The following is a 15,409-nucleotide window of genomic DNA, read 5'->3' on the forward strand; positions in this document are numbered from 1 at the left end:
GAAGAAAAAAAACTGACTGCAACCTAGACAAGAAAACTACATACTGTAAAAGCCATGAGGTGAGAGACCAGCAGGTTTGACCATGGCTCATGCATAGAAAGAGTGTTGATGATTTGCGTGTTACTAATTTTGAGTTCTAGGAGTCTGTCTGTTTTTTTCTTCCAAGTCAAAAAATGGACAAGAACCTTAAAGTTCCAATGCCTCAAATACAGTGCACTAATTGCAAATCTTTTATCATTGTGGAGTTCTTAAATAATGAAAAGGAGAGCAGTGATCTTAAATGATTGGGCTGCGTTTGAGTTCACCCCAGTATGCTATTGGCCACAGGAAAAGAGGGGGGAACATTTAACTTCCTCCAGTTCTGGACAGTTTTGCTCAATTTACATCAGCAGGGAGATATGTTCTCACCGTCCTAATCCCTCAGGGGCAGCAAGGTCTGCCTTCGTTCTCTGAAATGCCTCTAAGAGAGTGTGAACTTTACATGGACTGCTGGGAGTTCAGTGGTTGAGTGTGAACTGCCTGAAGGGTGTGCCATAGCGCTAACTGGGCGCTTTCAAAGCTTGCCTCCCTTGGAGGTTTTCAGGCACACTCCCTCGTAGTGGTGCCTGCTACACCTAGAGTATACTAAAAGATTTGGGGAGCTCAAATCTAGCAACCTGTGCGAACATATAAGTGGAAAAAAACAGCAGGTCCTTAGGGGCATTCAAACAAGTAGTAGCAAATGTAAGGGGGAGGAAAAAAGTAATTTCCCACATACTTAATGTAAATTACACCAAAGCCCATGGACTGTACCAACAGGATCTTGGGTTAATATACATGTACAATGTTTACAATAATTGTTGCTACTGCAGGGTACTTGACAATCATTGTTGTCCTCATTGTCTTTATTACACTGTTCTTGCACACCTACCACTCACTTGAGCTCTGTTCCACTCCATCTTGTATATATATTTGTTTGGTATTGTTATTATCTTTTCTGAAATTCAATTCAATACATAATTCCGTTTTGCATCATACGTTGTGTCTATTATACTTGCCTATCATTTGTCAAATAATTGTAATTCACGTACGTATTGAATATGCGGGTACCAGCTTTTTTCTCTCCCCAGGTAAATACGGGGGGGGGGTTGTACTCCCGGATTATTTATGAGTCATGGTGGTTTAGAGTGTGAAGCACACTACCGGCTTTTAGAACTCTGAGTGTTTGAGAGTTTATAATAATATCAGATATTTTGACCCTTGTCCTGAAGAGGCCTTAAAGGATTTGCGGGCTGAAACGTGACCGCGTCAGATTTTTGAGGAGCCCCAATTTTTTTAAATTATAATTCCTTAAGAATATATGTGCACACTAGTTAATAAGATTGCGGTATGATACCTCTGGCGCTAAGAGGACGACCTCAGTGTGCATCACTCGGACTTAGGAGTGTGCATTAGTATCTGTACATGTTGTATATATTGTGTATATGTATTATATTGATGTTGCCACAATGATTTGTGTCTTTTTATGTTATACGTATATTATGTCTGATGTCCTTGTTCCAAGTAATTGATTCTCACCTTCCGTCTCCTCACCCATGCACACAAAGCCCTACACGACCAAGGCCCAAGCTACCTCAACAACCGGATCAACTTCTACACCCCCAAACGCCTCCTCAGATCAACCAGCCACGCCCTCGCCGCCGTCCCCCGCATCCGAAGAGCGACAACAGGAGGAAGGTCCTTCTCCTACCTGGCCGCCAAGACCTGGAACTCACTCCCAACCGACCTGCGCCTGACCCAAGACCACCTCTCCTTCAGGAAGAAGCTCAAGACCTGGCTGTTCGAGCAGTAACGGCACCCCACCCCCCAAACCAGCGCCTTGAGACCCTACGGGTGAGTAGTGCGCTCTATAAATGACCTGATTGATTGATTGATTCTTTGTCCCGCTGAATAATATGTGTTCTTCTTTGAATTATAAAAGTTATATTTTTGAAATACTGAAAATATCAGGGTAATTGGTGGTACCTTGATTAAAATAAACGAGCGATTGATCCCTCCATACTGCTCCTTTTTTGTACAACTCCTAAAGGTCACGATAAGGGCACTGAAATGCAGCACAGAGAGCTTAGGCTTGGACTGGAAAGTTAAAGCAAGCCTGACAGTCAGAGCTGCAATTGCTCCATGACCGGTATTGGTGCCTGCCTGTGTCCGATATACACCAGCGTTCTACAAAGTCGGTCCTGGAGGGCAAGATTTTTAAGAAAACGACATTTAAATAAATGGGGATATGCAAAAAAATCTGGCATAGATGTGGCCCACCGGGACAGACTTTGGAGACCTCTGTTTTACACTACGTGTACCACACTCCGCTTCAGCACTATGACGAGAGGCAGCGATAGCTAATGAAACGTGACACTCAAAATAGACAGTTGACAGGTATCAAGAGAAGAGTGTTTGAACATATGGCAGAGGCGGAGGAGTGAGGAAATGTCAGGATGGTGTGGGTAGTGATGTGTTAATTAGGAGTACGTGAAGCGAGAGTAGTGTAAGAGTGACTAGTGTAAGAACATGTGCGAATGAACATATGGGAACTGCGCAAGAGGTGAGCACGAGAAGTACAAGTGTGTGTATATGTGAGTGGCTGTCCAGAGCACGTTACAACTTCCTAACATTACTAAACATATTTGCTCAATAAGTGAAGTCGTATATTTACAGAAGAATCAAACTACTTGGTCATTACATTTACTGCAGTGATTCCTAGTTGTTCTGTTCCACACCACCTGTCAACAGCAAGCCTTGACCGATTGCTTCAATAACCTGAAAGTAAGGGCCTACATAAACAAACATTTCAAAAGCCAGTAGGCCTCGCCTTTCGAACCCATTAGCTTTGCAAATAGTTTCAGCCATCGTGCACAGAGAGCATTAATAAAGCTGTACAGCATAGCTAATAAACAGGAAGGAGGCTACACAGTAGGATGTGTTGTTCTGCTGGCGTGCGTCCCAAGCATGTGCAGGTCTACAAAATGACAGATGTTTTTCTTTTTATTTACCGATCCCAGGTGAGTAACAAGGGGAGGGGGGGAGTGAACACAGATGGCTGAATCACTGAGGGCGGGGAAACAACATGAGGTACGGGAAGCAACACTGAAAACGTATTAAAAGTGTAGTTTAAGGTTTTAAAATGATGGTGGTATTAAAGGTAAGAAATGAAATATGCACACAGGAATATAGTGAAGGCCGTAGATGAAATGGTTTAAAACAAGCACTTTTGGAGGGATAAAAGGAGTTAATCAGAAACATGGTAAGTATGCAATGTATCATGTGGGGCGGGCTAGTAGGACAGACTACTAAGCTGCAAAAATCCAATGGAAACAAGCAATGGGTAGAGTTGCTTTCCAGAACAGCTATCGACAAGTCCCCAATCAATCTTACGCAAACACACAGCTGCGCTATAAACGAAAGAACTTGGCAAGCCAGTAAGCAAGCAGTACGTTGTTCCCGTTTCTTCAAGGGCAGCAACTTGACTTGCTACAAGCATTGCTAATCTACTTAACTAGTCACACAAGCCCTCGAACACTGGCCTGACCTGGGTGGCAATCAACGAGATACCAGTTCGCGGAGACAACTGCATAAAAAGCAAAAAGTTCAGTTCACTTATTGCTAAATGTTTGGTAAACATGGCTGTGATACAACATATTTTCACAATCAGCGCGTTACACAGTCATTCACCCACTGAAAACGGTTACGCATAGATGAACATCTACTCCAAACGAGCAAAGGACTATTGATCATATCCAATAGAGGAAAACCCTATGTACTTCTCCAGTGACGCATAAAAGTAAAAACTCTACAATCATCTCCTAATATCAAACGCAATTTACCTTAATACTAAATCTAACCGGATAGATTGCATACTCTCTACTAATCTCACACACACATAAGATACAACTGTTGTTTTTTTACAGCTCCCCAACAAAGGAGTCCAAATATCACGGAAACTGTATTAGCACTACACGCGAAAACATAACTTAAATTGGTGGAAAAAGTAAATATTTCAATGGAGTGCGATAAACCTCACACCCCAAAAAAACACTAAGCAAAACGTTCTATAGATGTTTACAAAGGCTGCAAAATACACTTTGCACACCATTAGTTTATACTTGCAGTCCATCCTTATCTAGTTGGCCTTTCTCTTGGCTTTTGCTCCCTGGTTCTACCCCTCCATTCCAGGGTTCCGCCACTTCATTCGCACCCACACGTTACCCTTTCCGAACATTGCCCATCTGCTCCCTCTACTTAATTCCACGAATGGGTGTGACACCAACTGTCCCAAAACAAGCATTTATTGATGTGACTATGCACAGATTTGCTACATAAAGCGTGAGTTTCACCAATTGGCAAACGGAATACTTTGCCCTCTCAGCCTCCCTTTCCTCTCCTTACAACTGTCTACACACTCTATGCCCTTACGACTAGTGATCTCGTACGTAGCCATTGTCGTACGTGCTACTCACCAGGGACCTGCACATAGAGCGACACGAAAGCACATAAATAGATGCCGGCAAGTGCGACTAAAAACATTCGCCGGGGGAGCCGGGTGTCCGCCATGGTAGGGAGTAGGTGCAGGGGGCTCAGAAACACAAACTCCTCGCCTTCAGGACAGCCAACGCGCCACGCTGGGATTCGGCAGCAGGAAAGACGTGGTGGGTTACAGCAGTTCTTCTATGGAACGCGCGCACGCTCTAGGGGCGTGGCCATCGCCCCTTAGAAGGGAGAAGAAGGACTCAAGCAAAAACACAGTGGAACGGAACTCCTTCAGTAATACATGTTGCCACTTAGAACGTGGGGCCAGCAATGCATTGTACGATGTGGTGTTAAAGTTCAAAACGTCACATAGCGAACCACGTAATACAAGCTGTACTCTTCTTAGTTTTTAACCCATTAGTTTGCTTCAATCCGCCACACACAAGATGGCGGAGATTCGCTGGGCGCTATACTCGAGGTCATCACACGCGCGCCACCACAGACAGTATCTCTTGTCCCGCACTGTTGACGTTTGATCATTCGAGCGAGCGGGAAAAACAAAAATGGCGGCTTTTAGATTGAAAATGACAACTGGACCAAAGACCAAGCGGTCTTCGGGGCTTTAGGGGAAACTTGGCAAACAACAGGGATTGGGGGGCAACGAAACGAACTCCCGAAGTCGGAATTGGTTAGATCTTTGAGGCGGTGGAACCGTTGTACATTAGGAGGGGAAAGGAGTCACCCAGGGAGATCCAATGCCAGTTACGGAAAGGTTTCAGAAGCCAAGAGTTGAAGACCAGAAGGGGACCGAGACGATCAGTTGCAGGAAACGCTGATATAGGTTTTCGTGATTAAAGCCCTGCAGAACGTGCGTATAGTTATAAATCGGAAACTACTCTTAGATCGGGATCCGACGACGAACTACAGCAGATCCTGTTCACACCGGACAGAAATTGATCCCTCAGGTGAGAACCAAAGGTGGTGCGTAATAACTAATAGAGTTTAATATTAAACCATTTACTAACGTACAGGGCGGGAGATAGTTTTGACGTGGACACTAATGTTTGCAATTAGAGTTTAAGTAAAGTGAATACATATGAGGTGGGAGCTACTGAGGTAATGAATGTGTAAGTGATGAAAGTAGGCATTTGGTAAACTGTATTTACATTCATGTTGATCTGGACACATACTGTTCAGCTGATGTTGGGGAGGTAAACTAGAATGTCGAGTCCTTCTGTTGGGTTGACAGATGAGTGGCAGACTGACGAGCAGATGCTGCTCCCAGTTAAATGTTGTTTCTTCGAAAACCTGTTTTAATCTAAAGAATCTTTAAATGTCTATATCCATGCTTAAAATGCACTTTTGTAACTAAAGTCACGAGTGTCATCATACATGTGACCAGGAGGAAATCTTCAGCCCCATTGAGACATTCGAAAGCCCCAACTTTCTCCTGAGTAATTAGAAGGAATGATTTGAAAGATACATTTGATCATCAACTTGTGGTACAGGAAGCATTCCTCCGGTGTGCAGTGGAAGTCAACATGTCAACAACATTGCCAATTTACCGGCGTCGCCTTTGTGTGTAGGAAATGTTAGCTAAAGCATAGAGCTACCCGAAGACTTTGATGGACAGTTGAGAGGTCTACAGACTATGAAAGTAACTGTAAGTGCAGTCCATAGTTGTACGGGAAATACACAGATGGGTTCTTTTCTCATTTACAAGAATTGCTCGTGGAAGAGTAAGCGCTCACAGAGATTTGGTAGAGTGTAATCCCAATTGTTCATTGCCCGGGTATTGATGCGGTATGTAGATTCAGGTGTAACATCAAGGGACCGGCGATTGCATGGAGCACAGGTTACTAAACGGGGTGTAGAGGTGTCCATGTGAAGTGACTTTATCCTTATAATATATTGCTGTTTGTGAGATCATGGTAGACAGAGCTCCTTATTTTAAAATAAAATTCGGCTTTAGGATGTTGCCCTTTTCAAAGAAGAGTAAATGTTGATTTGGTATGTAGGTATGTATGTACATGGTATTTCGGTAGCGCAAACCTATCCAAAAGGCAGCGGAGCGTGGAACTGACCAAAGGCAAGCTTAAAGCCGGGGAGTAATAGAGGAAGCAGAGTTATAGATGGTTGATGCATTGTGATGTATTAAAGAGGTAACTCTTTTTAGGTCTCGGCTAAGCGCGCGGAAGCACGTTCTCGCCGAGAACCTTTTGTTGCCGTGTCTGCTTTCCAGGAGACAATCCTGGCCGCGCGCAGGCAATTCGAAACTGGCACGCGCACAAGTACGAGCGCTGCGCGAAGCTAACACACAACACACAACACGCGCATGCGCATACACAGAAACACAAACACACGCATGCACATCCATACAGACCCCCCCACGCATACACACACACACGAGTGCACCGCCTCCCCCCCCCCCCTCTTTTTCAACTTACTGTGGCAATCTGGGGGACTCTGCTCTCAGCACGGCCGGGCAGGCAGCGGGCATGTGCCTCGTGCCCCCTCCACAGCGTTGACGCTGCGGCTCCTTTCCCGGGGTTCCCTCTTGGTCAAGGGAGCCCCGCAACACGTGCGCAACATCCTGTTGTCGGCCCCAGGGCTCTCCACCGCTCACAGGAGCCCCGGGCCGCTCGACTCATTTCCTCCGCCTGCCTCCTCTTCCGGTCCGGACGCGGCCCCGCCCCCGTCACAGGTGACCTTGCCTGACTTCCGGTGCGGCCGCGGCGGAATTCCGGGGGCAGTAAGAGTTATTTGTTTTTCAATGCTGCTTTATTGCCGTCGCACGTATTTATATATTTATTAACGTGCCGGTTCTTAGTAAAGTACATGTCAAAGGCTAAGAAAAGTAGGTTATTACAGTGAACTATTTCAATAATGGCAAACCCTTGTTTTTCAATGCTGCTTTATTGCTGTCGCACGTATTTATATATTTATTAACATGCCGGTTCTTAGTAAAGTACATGTCAAAGTCTAAGAAAAGTAGGTTATTGCAGTGAACTATTTCAATAATGGCAAACCCTTGTTTTTCAATGCTGCTTTCTTGCCGTCACACGTATTTATATATTTATTAACATGCCGGTTCTTAGTAAAGTACACGTCAAAGGCTAAGAAAAGTAGGTTATTGCAGTGAACTATTTCGATAATGGCAAACCCTTGTTTTTCAATGCTGCTGTGAGTGTGCAGTGAGTGCAAAGTAGTGAGTAGTGAGTGTGCAGAGTAGTGAGTGCAGAGTAGTGAGTGCAGAGTAGTGAGTAGTGAGTGCAGAGTAGTGAGTGCAGAGTAGTGAGTAGTGAGTGCAGAGTAGTGAGTGCAGAGTAGTGAGTGCAGAGTAGTGAGTGCAGAGTAGTGAGTGCAGAGTAGTGAGTGCAGAGTGAGTGTGCAGAGTAGTGAGTAGTGAGTGCAGAGTGAGTGTGCAGAGTAGTGAGTGCAGAGTGAGTGTGCAGAGTAGTGAGTGCAGAGTAGTGAGTGCAGAGTAGTGAGTGCAGAGTGAGTGTGCAGAGTAGTGAGTGTGCAGAGTAGTGAGTGTGCAGAGTAGTGAGTGTGCAGAGTAGTGAGTGTGCAGAGTAGTGAGTGTGCAGAGTAGTGAGTGTGCAGAGTAGTGAGTGTGCAGAGTAGTGAGTGCAGAGTAGTGAGTGCAGAGTAGTGAGTGCAGAGTAGTGAGTGCAGAGTAGTGAGTGCAGAGTAGTGAGTGCAGAGTAGTGAGTGCAGAGTAGTGAGTGCAGAGTAGTGAGTGCAGAGTAGTGAGTGCAGAGTAGTGAGTGCAGAGTAGTGAGTGCAGAGTAGTGAGTGCAGAGTAGTGAGTGTGCAGAGTAGTGAGTGTGCAGAGTAGTGAGTGTGCAGAGTAGTGAGTGTGCAGAGTAGTGAGTGCAGAGTAGTGAGTGCAGAGTAGTGAGTAGTGAGTGCAGAGTGAGTGTGCAGAGTAGTGAGTGTGCAGAGTAGTGAGTGTGCAGAGTAGTGAGTGTGCAGAGTAGTGAGTGTGCAGAGTAGTGTGTGCAGAGTAGTGAGTGTGCAGAGTAGTGAGTGTGCAGAGTAGTGAGTGTGCAGAGTAGTGAGTGTGCAGAGTAGTGAGTGTGCAGAGTAGTGAGTGTGCAGAGTAGTGAGTGCAGAGTAGTGAGTGCAGAGTAGTGAGTGCAGAGTAGTGAGTAGTGAGTGCAGAGTAGTGAGTGCAGAGTAGTGAGTGCAGAGTAGTGAGTGCAGAGTAGTGAGTAGTGAGTGCAGAGTGAGTGTGCAGAGTAGTGAGTGTGCAGAGTAGTGAGTGTGCAGAGTAGTGAGTGTGCAGAGTAGTGAGTGTGCAGAGTAGTGAGTGTGCAGAGTAGTGAGTGTGCAGAGTAGTGAGTGTGCAGAGTAGTGAGTGTGCAGAGTAGTGAGTGTGCAGAGTAGTGAGTGTGCAGAGTAGTGAGTGTGCAGAGTAGTGAGTGTGCAGAGTAGTGAGTGTGCAGAGTAGTGAGTGTGCAGAGTAGTGAGTAGTGAGTGCAGAGTGAGTGTGCAGAGTAGTGAGTGCAGAGTAGTGAGTGCAGAGTAGTGAGTGTGCAGAGTAGTGAGTGTGCAGAGTAGTGAGTGTGCAGAGTAGTGAGTGTGCAGAGTAGTGAGTGTGCAGAGTAGTGAGTGTGCAGAGTAGTGAGTGCAGAGTAGTGAGTGCAGAGTAGTGAGTGCAGAGTAGTGAGTGCAGAGTAGTGGGTGCAGAGTAGTGGGTGCAGAGTAGTGGGTGCAGAGTAGTGGGTGCAGAGTAGTGGGTGCAGAGTAGTGGGTGCAGAGTAGTGGGTGCAGAGTAGTGGGTGCAGAGTAGTGGGTGCAGAGTAGTGGGTGCAGAGTAGTGGGTGCAGAGTAGTGGGTGCAGAGTAGTGGGTGCAGAGTAGTGGGTGCAGAGTAGTGAGTAGTGGGTGCAGAGTAGTGAGTAGAGTAGTGAGTGCAGAGTGAGTGTGCAGAGTAGTGAGTGCAGAGTGAGTGTGCAGAGTAGTGAGTGCAGAGTGAGTGTGCAGAGTAGTGAGTGCAGAGTGAGTGTGCAGAGTAGTGAGTAGTGAGTGCAGAGTAGTGAGTGTGCAGAGTAGTGAGTGCAGAGTAGTGAGTAGTGGGTGCAGAGTAGTGGGTGCAGAGTAGTGAGTAGTGGGTGCAGAGTAGTGAGTAGAGTAGTGAGTGCAGAGTGAGTGTGCAGAGTAGTGAGTGCAGAGTGAGTGTGCAGAGTAGTGAGTGCAGAGTGAGTGTGCAGAGTAGTGAGTAGTGAGTGTGCAGAGTAGTGGGTGCAGAGTAGTGGGTGCAGAGTAGTGGGTGCAGAGTAGTGGGTGCAGAGTAGTGAGTAGAGTAGTGAGTGCAGAGTGAGTGTGCAGAGTACTGAGTAGTGAGTGTGCAGAGTAGTGAGTAGTGAGTGTGCAGAGTAGTGAGTGTGCAGAGTAGTGAGTGTGCAGAGTAGTGAGTGTGCAGAGTAGTGAGTGCAGAGTGAGTGTGCAGAGTAGTGAGTAGTGAGTGCAGAGGAGTGGGTGCAGAGGAGTGGGTGCAGAGTAGTGAGTGTGCAGAGTAGTGGGTGCAGAGTAGTGGGTGCAGAGTAGTGGGTGCAGAGTAGTGGGTGCAGAGTAGTGGGTGCAGAGTAGTGGGTGCAGAGTAGTGGGTGCAGAGTAGTGAGTGCAGAGTAGTGAGTGCAGAGTAGTGAGTGCAGAGTAGTGAGTGCAGAGTAGTGAGTGCAGAGTAGTGAGTGCAGAGTAGTGAGTGCAGAGTAGTGAGTGCAGAGTAGTGAGTGCAGAGTGAGTGTGTGTGCTGAGGAGTGTGTGTGCTGAGGAGTGTGTGTGCTGAGGAGTGAGTGTGCTGAGGAGTGAGTGTGCTGAGGAGTGAGTGTGCTGAGGAGTGAGTGTGCAGAGTAGTGAGTGTGCAGAGTAGTGAGTGTGCAGAGTAGTGAGTGTGCAGAGTAGTGAGTGTGCAGAGTAGTGAGTGTGCAGAGTAGTGAGTGTGCAGAGTAGTGAGTGTGCAGAGTAGTGGGTGCAGAGTAGTGAGTGCAGAGTAGTGAGTGCAGAGTAGTGAGTGCAGAGTAGTGGGTGCAGAGTAGTGGGTGCAGAGTAGTGGGTGCAGAGTAGTGGGTGCAGAGGAGTGGGTGCAGAGGAGTGGGTGCAGAGGAGTGAGTAGTGGGTGCAGAGTGAGTGTGCAGAGTAGTGAGTGTGCAGAGTAGTGAGTGTGCAGAGTAGTGAGTGTGCAGAGTAGTGAGTGTGCAGAGTAGTGAGTGTGCAGAGTAGTGAGTGTGCAGAGTAGTGAGTGTGCAGAGTAGTGAGTGTGCAGAGTAGTGAGTGCAGAGTAGTGAGTGCAGAGTAGTGAGTGCAGAGTAGTGAGTGCAGAGTAGTGAGTGCAGAGTAGTGAGTGCAGAGTAGTGAGTGCAGAGTAGTGAGTGCAGAGTAGTGAGTGCAGAGTAGTGGGTGCAGAGTAGTGAGTAGAGTAGTGAGTGCAGAGTGAGTGTGCAGAGTACTGAGTAGTGAGTGTGCAGAGTAGTGAGTAGTGAGTGTGCAGAGTAGTGAGTGTGCAGAGTAGTGAGTGTGCAGAGTAGTGAGTGCAGAGTGAGTGTGCAGAGTAGTGAGTGTGCAGAGTAGTGAGTGTGCAGAGTAGTGAGTGTGCAGAGTAGTGAGTGTGCAGAGTAGTGAGTGTGCAGAGTAGTGAGTGCAGAGGAGTGGGTGCAGAGGAGTGGGTGCAGAGTAGTGAGTAGAGTAGTGAGTGCAGAGTGAGTGTGCAGAGTACTGAGTAGTGAGTGTGCAGAGTAGTGAGTAGTGAGTGTGCAGAGTAGTGAGTGTGCAGAGTAGTGAGTGTGCAGAGTAGTGAGTGCAGAGTGAGTGTGCAGAGTAGTGAGTGTGCAGAGTAGTGAGTGTGCAGAGTAGTGAGTGTGCAGAGTAGTGAGTGTGCAGAGTAGTGAGTGTGCAGAGTAGTGAGTGTGCAGAGTAGTGAGTGTGCAGAGTAGTGGGTGCAGAGTAGTGGGTGCAGAGGAGTGGGTGCAGAGGAGTGAGTAGTGGGTGCAGAGTAGTGAGTGCAGAGTAGTGGGTGCAGAGTAGTGGGTGCAGAGGAGTGGGTGCAGAGGAGTGAGTAGTGGGTGCAGAGTAGTGAGTGCAGAGGAGTGGGTGCAGAGGAGTGGGTGCAGAGGAGTGAGTAGTGGGTGCAGAGTAGTGGGTGCAGAGTAGTGGGTGCAGAGTAGTGAGTGCAGAGTAGTGAGTGCAGAGTAGTGAGTGCAGAGTAGTGAGTGCAGAGTAGTGAGTGCAGAGTAGTGAGTGCAGAGTAGTGAGTGCAGAGTAGTGAGTGCAGAGTAGTGAGTGCAGAGTAGTGAGTGCAGAGTAGTGAGTGCAGAGTAGTGAGTGCAGAGTAGTGAGTGCAGAGTAGTGAGTGCAGAGTAGTGAGTGCAGAGTAGTGGGTGCAGAGGAGTGGGTGCAGAGGAGTGGGTGCAGAGGAGTGGGTGCAGAGGAGTGGGTGCAGAGGAGTGGGTGCAGAGGAGTGGGTGCAGAGGAGTGGGTGCAGAGGAGTGGGTGCAGAGGAGTGGGTGCAGAGGAGTGGGTGCAGAGGAGTGGGTGCAGAGGAGTGGGTGCAGAGTAGTGAGTGCAGAGGAGTGGGTGCAGAGGAGTGAGTAGTGGGTGCAGAGTAGTGAGTGCAGAGGAGTGGGTGCAGAGGAGTGGGTGCAGAGGAGTGAGTAGTGGGTGCAGAGTAGTGAGTGCAGAGGAGTGAGTAGTGGGTGCAGAGTAGTGGGTGCAGAGTAGTGGGTGCAGAGTAGTGGGTGCAGAGTAGTGGGTGCAGAGTAGTGAGTGCAGAGTAGTGAGTGCAGAGTAGTGAGTGCAGAGTAGTGAGTGCAGAGTAGTGAGTGCAGAGTAGTGGGTGCAGAGTAGTGGGTGCAGAGTAGTGGGTGCAGAGTAGTGGGTGCAGAGTAGTGGGTGCAGAGTAGTGGGTGCAGAGTAGTGGGTGCAGAGTAGTGGGTGCAGAGTAGTGGGTGCAGAGTGAGTAGTGGGTGCAGAGTAGTGAGTGCAGAGTGAGTAGTGGGTGCAGAGTAGTGGGTGCAGAGTAGTGAGTAGCGAGTGCAGAGTAGCGAGTGCAGAGTAGCGAGTTGCTGGCCCTGTTTCTAGCTCAAGCGGCACCGGCACCTGTAGTCTAAAGATAATACCTCTGCCTCAAGTGAAGTACTCTGGTACCCAAGGATGACTAGCAAACCATATTATTCACAACGTTGCTTACTATTCAGCAACATTTGACAGTTTACAAATCATCTTTATACAACAATTCAGAGTTTGATAAAAAATTAATGCAACACATTGTAATATACAATGCCAATAGCTCAAACTTTAATGCTGCGAGACCTATTGCATTGTAAATGCTTGTTTTAAATTGGAGCAGTGTTAGGGCTGTCCTGGTGGATACAAGGATGTTGTTCCAGATTCTGGGTGCATAGATGGAAAAGACCTGGTGTCTTGTTTTTTTCTTTTTTACGCTTCTTGGTATGCAGTCTGATGGCGTCCTGGCTGATGGTGTTTGAGAACCGCAAGAGATTGATAGCATGTCTGCAAGATAAGCAGGGGATCTGGTTGTGATGATTTTGTAAATGATGCAGCTAGGTGGTTCTGAAGATGGTGCGGGCTGACAAGGGGAGGCAATGGAGTTCCATTAGGGTGTGATTGATGTGATCATATTTCCTCAGGCCCTGTATTAGACGTGCTGTGGTGAATGGGATGCCCCTAAGGCAGTGGTCTTCAAAATTTTTAATGCTGCGCCCCCAGTAAAGAAATAAAATGAATCGGGGGCCCCCCTCAGATTTTTCACAATTATTCTGTTTAACTTGCAATGATTATATATCTCAACCTATTTAAACACAAGACATATTTAAACATTGCAGTTACATTCTGTTACCATTTTTCCCAGCTAGGATATAAATGACAAAAGAAGCTAGTGATGGCCCATTACAAGGTGGCTTACTCCCGCTCATTTCCCCCCACCGCTTAAAACCAAGCATTGCTATCAGCATAATGCTTCTTTTGGCCATAGATTGGCGCACCACCCCAGGATCACTCCAGGCCCCCAAAGGAGGCCCTCCCCCAGTTGAGTGAAGATCCTCTCCTCTGGTAGGCCATGGAGTATGGCATTACCAACATCCAGATGCAAGAGTACAAGGCTTGAACAGCATTTCTGAAGTTTCTTTCTGGAAGCAATAGTTCCACTGTCTTTAGAAGAGAGAACAGGTACCAGGTCATCTTTCTTTATTGACAATCTGTTTCTTGAGGTTGGTGTCCAGGGTGAATCCATTACTACGCATTCAGCGAGAGATTGGATTAGTAGCAGTCACAGTCTATTCAGTGAGGCAGGTTAGTACTGTATCTTGTTTGTTCTTGGCAAATAATAGGAATTCTGCTTTGGTTGGGTTGACCTTCAAGTAGGGGCTGGCCATCCAAGTCTGGATGATATGCAAGTAGTGTTTAAGTCGTTGGATGTCTGAAGCAAGGGACGCTTTCAAGTAGAGTTGGGATTCATCCGCTTGTTGGTGAACCTTGATGCTATTATCTGTATATAGAGCACCAAGTGGCTCCATGTAAAGGTTGTAAATAACGGGAGACAGTATGAAACCCTGAGGGACTCCACTTGTGATGGGGATCTTTTGTGACTTGGAGGGGCCCATGTTAACAAACTAGTGTCTTCTGTAAAGGAAGGTGGATAATCAGTCAAGGGCATTGCAGATGAATCCCATTCTCTACTCAGAAGTGCATGAGGATGGGATGGTTGAATGTACTGAAAGCAGCTGAGAGGTCCAGCAACATCAGGAGGCAAGGGTCATCTTAATCTGTGTTCAAGAGGGCATTGTGTAAGGTGTCCGTTTCAATGCCTCAGTGTGACCTGAAGCATTTCTGGTAGTCATGTAGGAGATGGTCGGCATTGATGTGATCTTCGAGTTGAACATAGACTGCATTTTCATTGATCTTACTGATAAATAGTAGGTGAGTGATCAGACCTGTAGTTGGCAAGGGTATCGAGGTCTAGTGTAGGTTTATTAGGGTTTCTCGTGCTTGCACCCACATCCTTGTCAAAGTTGTGAACATTTTTTTCTTTCACAGCCCCCTCACTGTGTCAATTATTTGGATTCTAATGTTTTTTTCTTGTAGATGTGTCTGCTGTTGTGGGTTTACCCAGAGACAGTTGTCTTTAGGGCAAGCAATATAGTGAAATCCATGTTTTGTTGGATATTTGATTTCTTTTTTTTGTTTTTTTGTGTGTGTTTTTTTTGTGTGTCGTTGAGTGCCAAAGGAGTGTATCATTGCAACCTTTTGGCACAACCCATGGGATGATGAGGTGTTTTTATAGCTGTCTCTGTTGGTTTATTACAATTGGAGTGTGGGACATTTGAACCTATGGCTAACTCGTGCCAACTGTGTAATTTATTTTGTCTGCTTAATGTTTTGTATACCTTTTGTGTTGTACAGAATGCAACTGTATTTTCTTAGTGTAAGAATGTTTGTATAGAGAATCCGTGGCTGATTGAATTATTGCTTGTTTGAGGTGATTATTATAAGAAATTGCTGTTTTTCTAATCTTTGTAATCCTAGAAAGTACGTTTTTTTTTGCTGTTTAGACAGACCACATTAAGTCACTGTAGGTGTGTTATTCTCAGCCCAGGGCTATGCTGGTAGTCTGCCTTGCCCCCGTCTCCCTGTACTTGTGTATTTTTCCTGTTCTTGGGTGTTACTTCTTAAGCACACCAAGGTTTCGTACAATACTTTTAGGATTTGTACAGCTTTGTAATCACTAATTACATTCTCATGTCTGTGATTGTGGTTTTACCTGGTCGTTTCACCCAGCTGTGGAGGTCGAGTCTTATGGAGCTCCATATGTGTTGGCTAGAGCCGTGTTTGCTCTGTAGATGCTCACCTGTATTTTGTATATGTTATCCTGTAGATAGCTGAAT

The 15,409-nt window shown here is 46.6% G+C and overlaps 2 protein-coding genes across 2 annotated transcripts in view; one reads left to right on the plus strand and one right to left on the minus strand.

Moving 5' to 3' along the window:
- Nucleotides 1–4,874, minus strand: part of LMF2 (lipase maturation factor 2) — a 144,759-nt gene extending 139,885 nt beyond the window's left edge. The window contains exon 1 of the mRNA XM_078677880.1: nt 4,494–4,874. Coding sequence (XP_078534006.1) covers nt 4,494–4,587 — 94 coding nt within the window. The 5' untranslated portion in view covers nt 4,588–4,874. The remainder of the gene's footprint in view (nt 1–4,493) is intronic.
- A 127-nt stretch (nt 4,875–5,001) lies between these two features.
- Nucleotides 5,002–15,409, plus strand: part of NCAPH2 (non-SMC condensin II complex subunit H2) — a 391,747-nt gene continuing 381,339 nt past the window's right edge. The window contains exon 1 of the mRNA XM_078677885.1: nt 5,002–5,468. The gene's annotated coding sequence lies outside the window, so the exon portion shown is untranslated. The remainder of the gene's footprint in view (nt 5,469–15,409) is intronic.

Source organism: Lissotriton helveticus, chromosome 1_1, assembly GCF_964261635.1.
Source record: "Lissotriton helveticus chromosome 1_1, aLisHel1.1, whole genome shotgun sequence".
In the NCBI taxonomy this organism is placed as follows: Eukaryota; Metazoa; Chordata; class Amphibia; order Caudata; family Salamandridae; genus Lissotriton; species Lissotriton helveticus.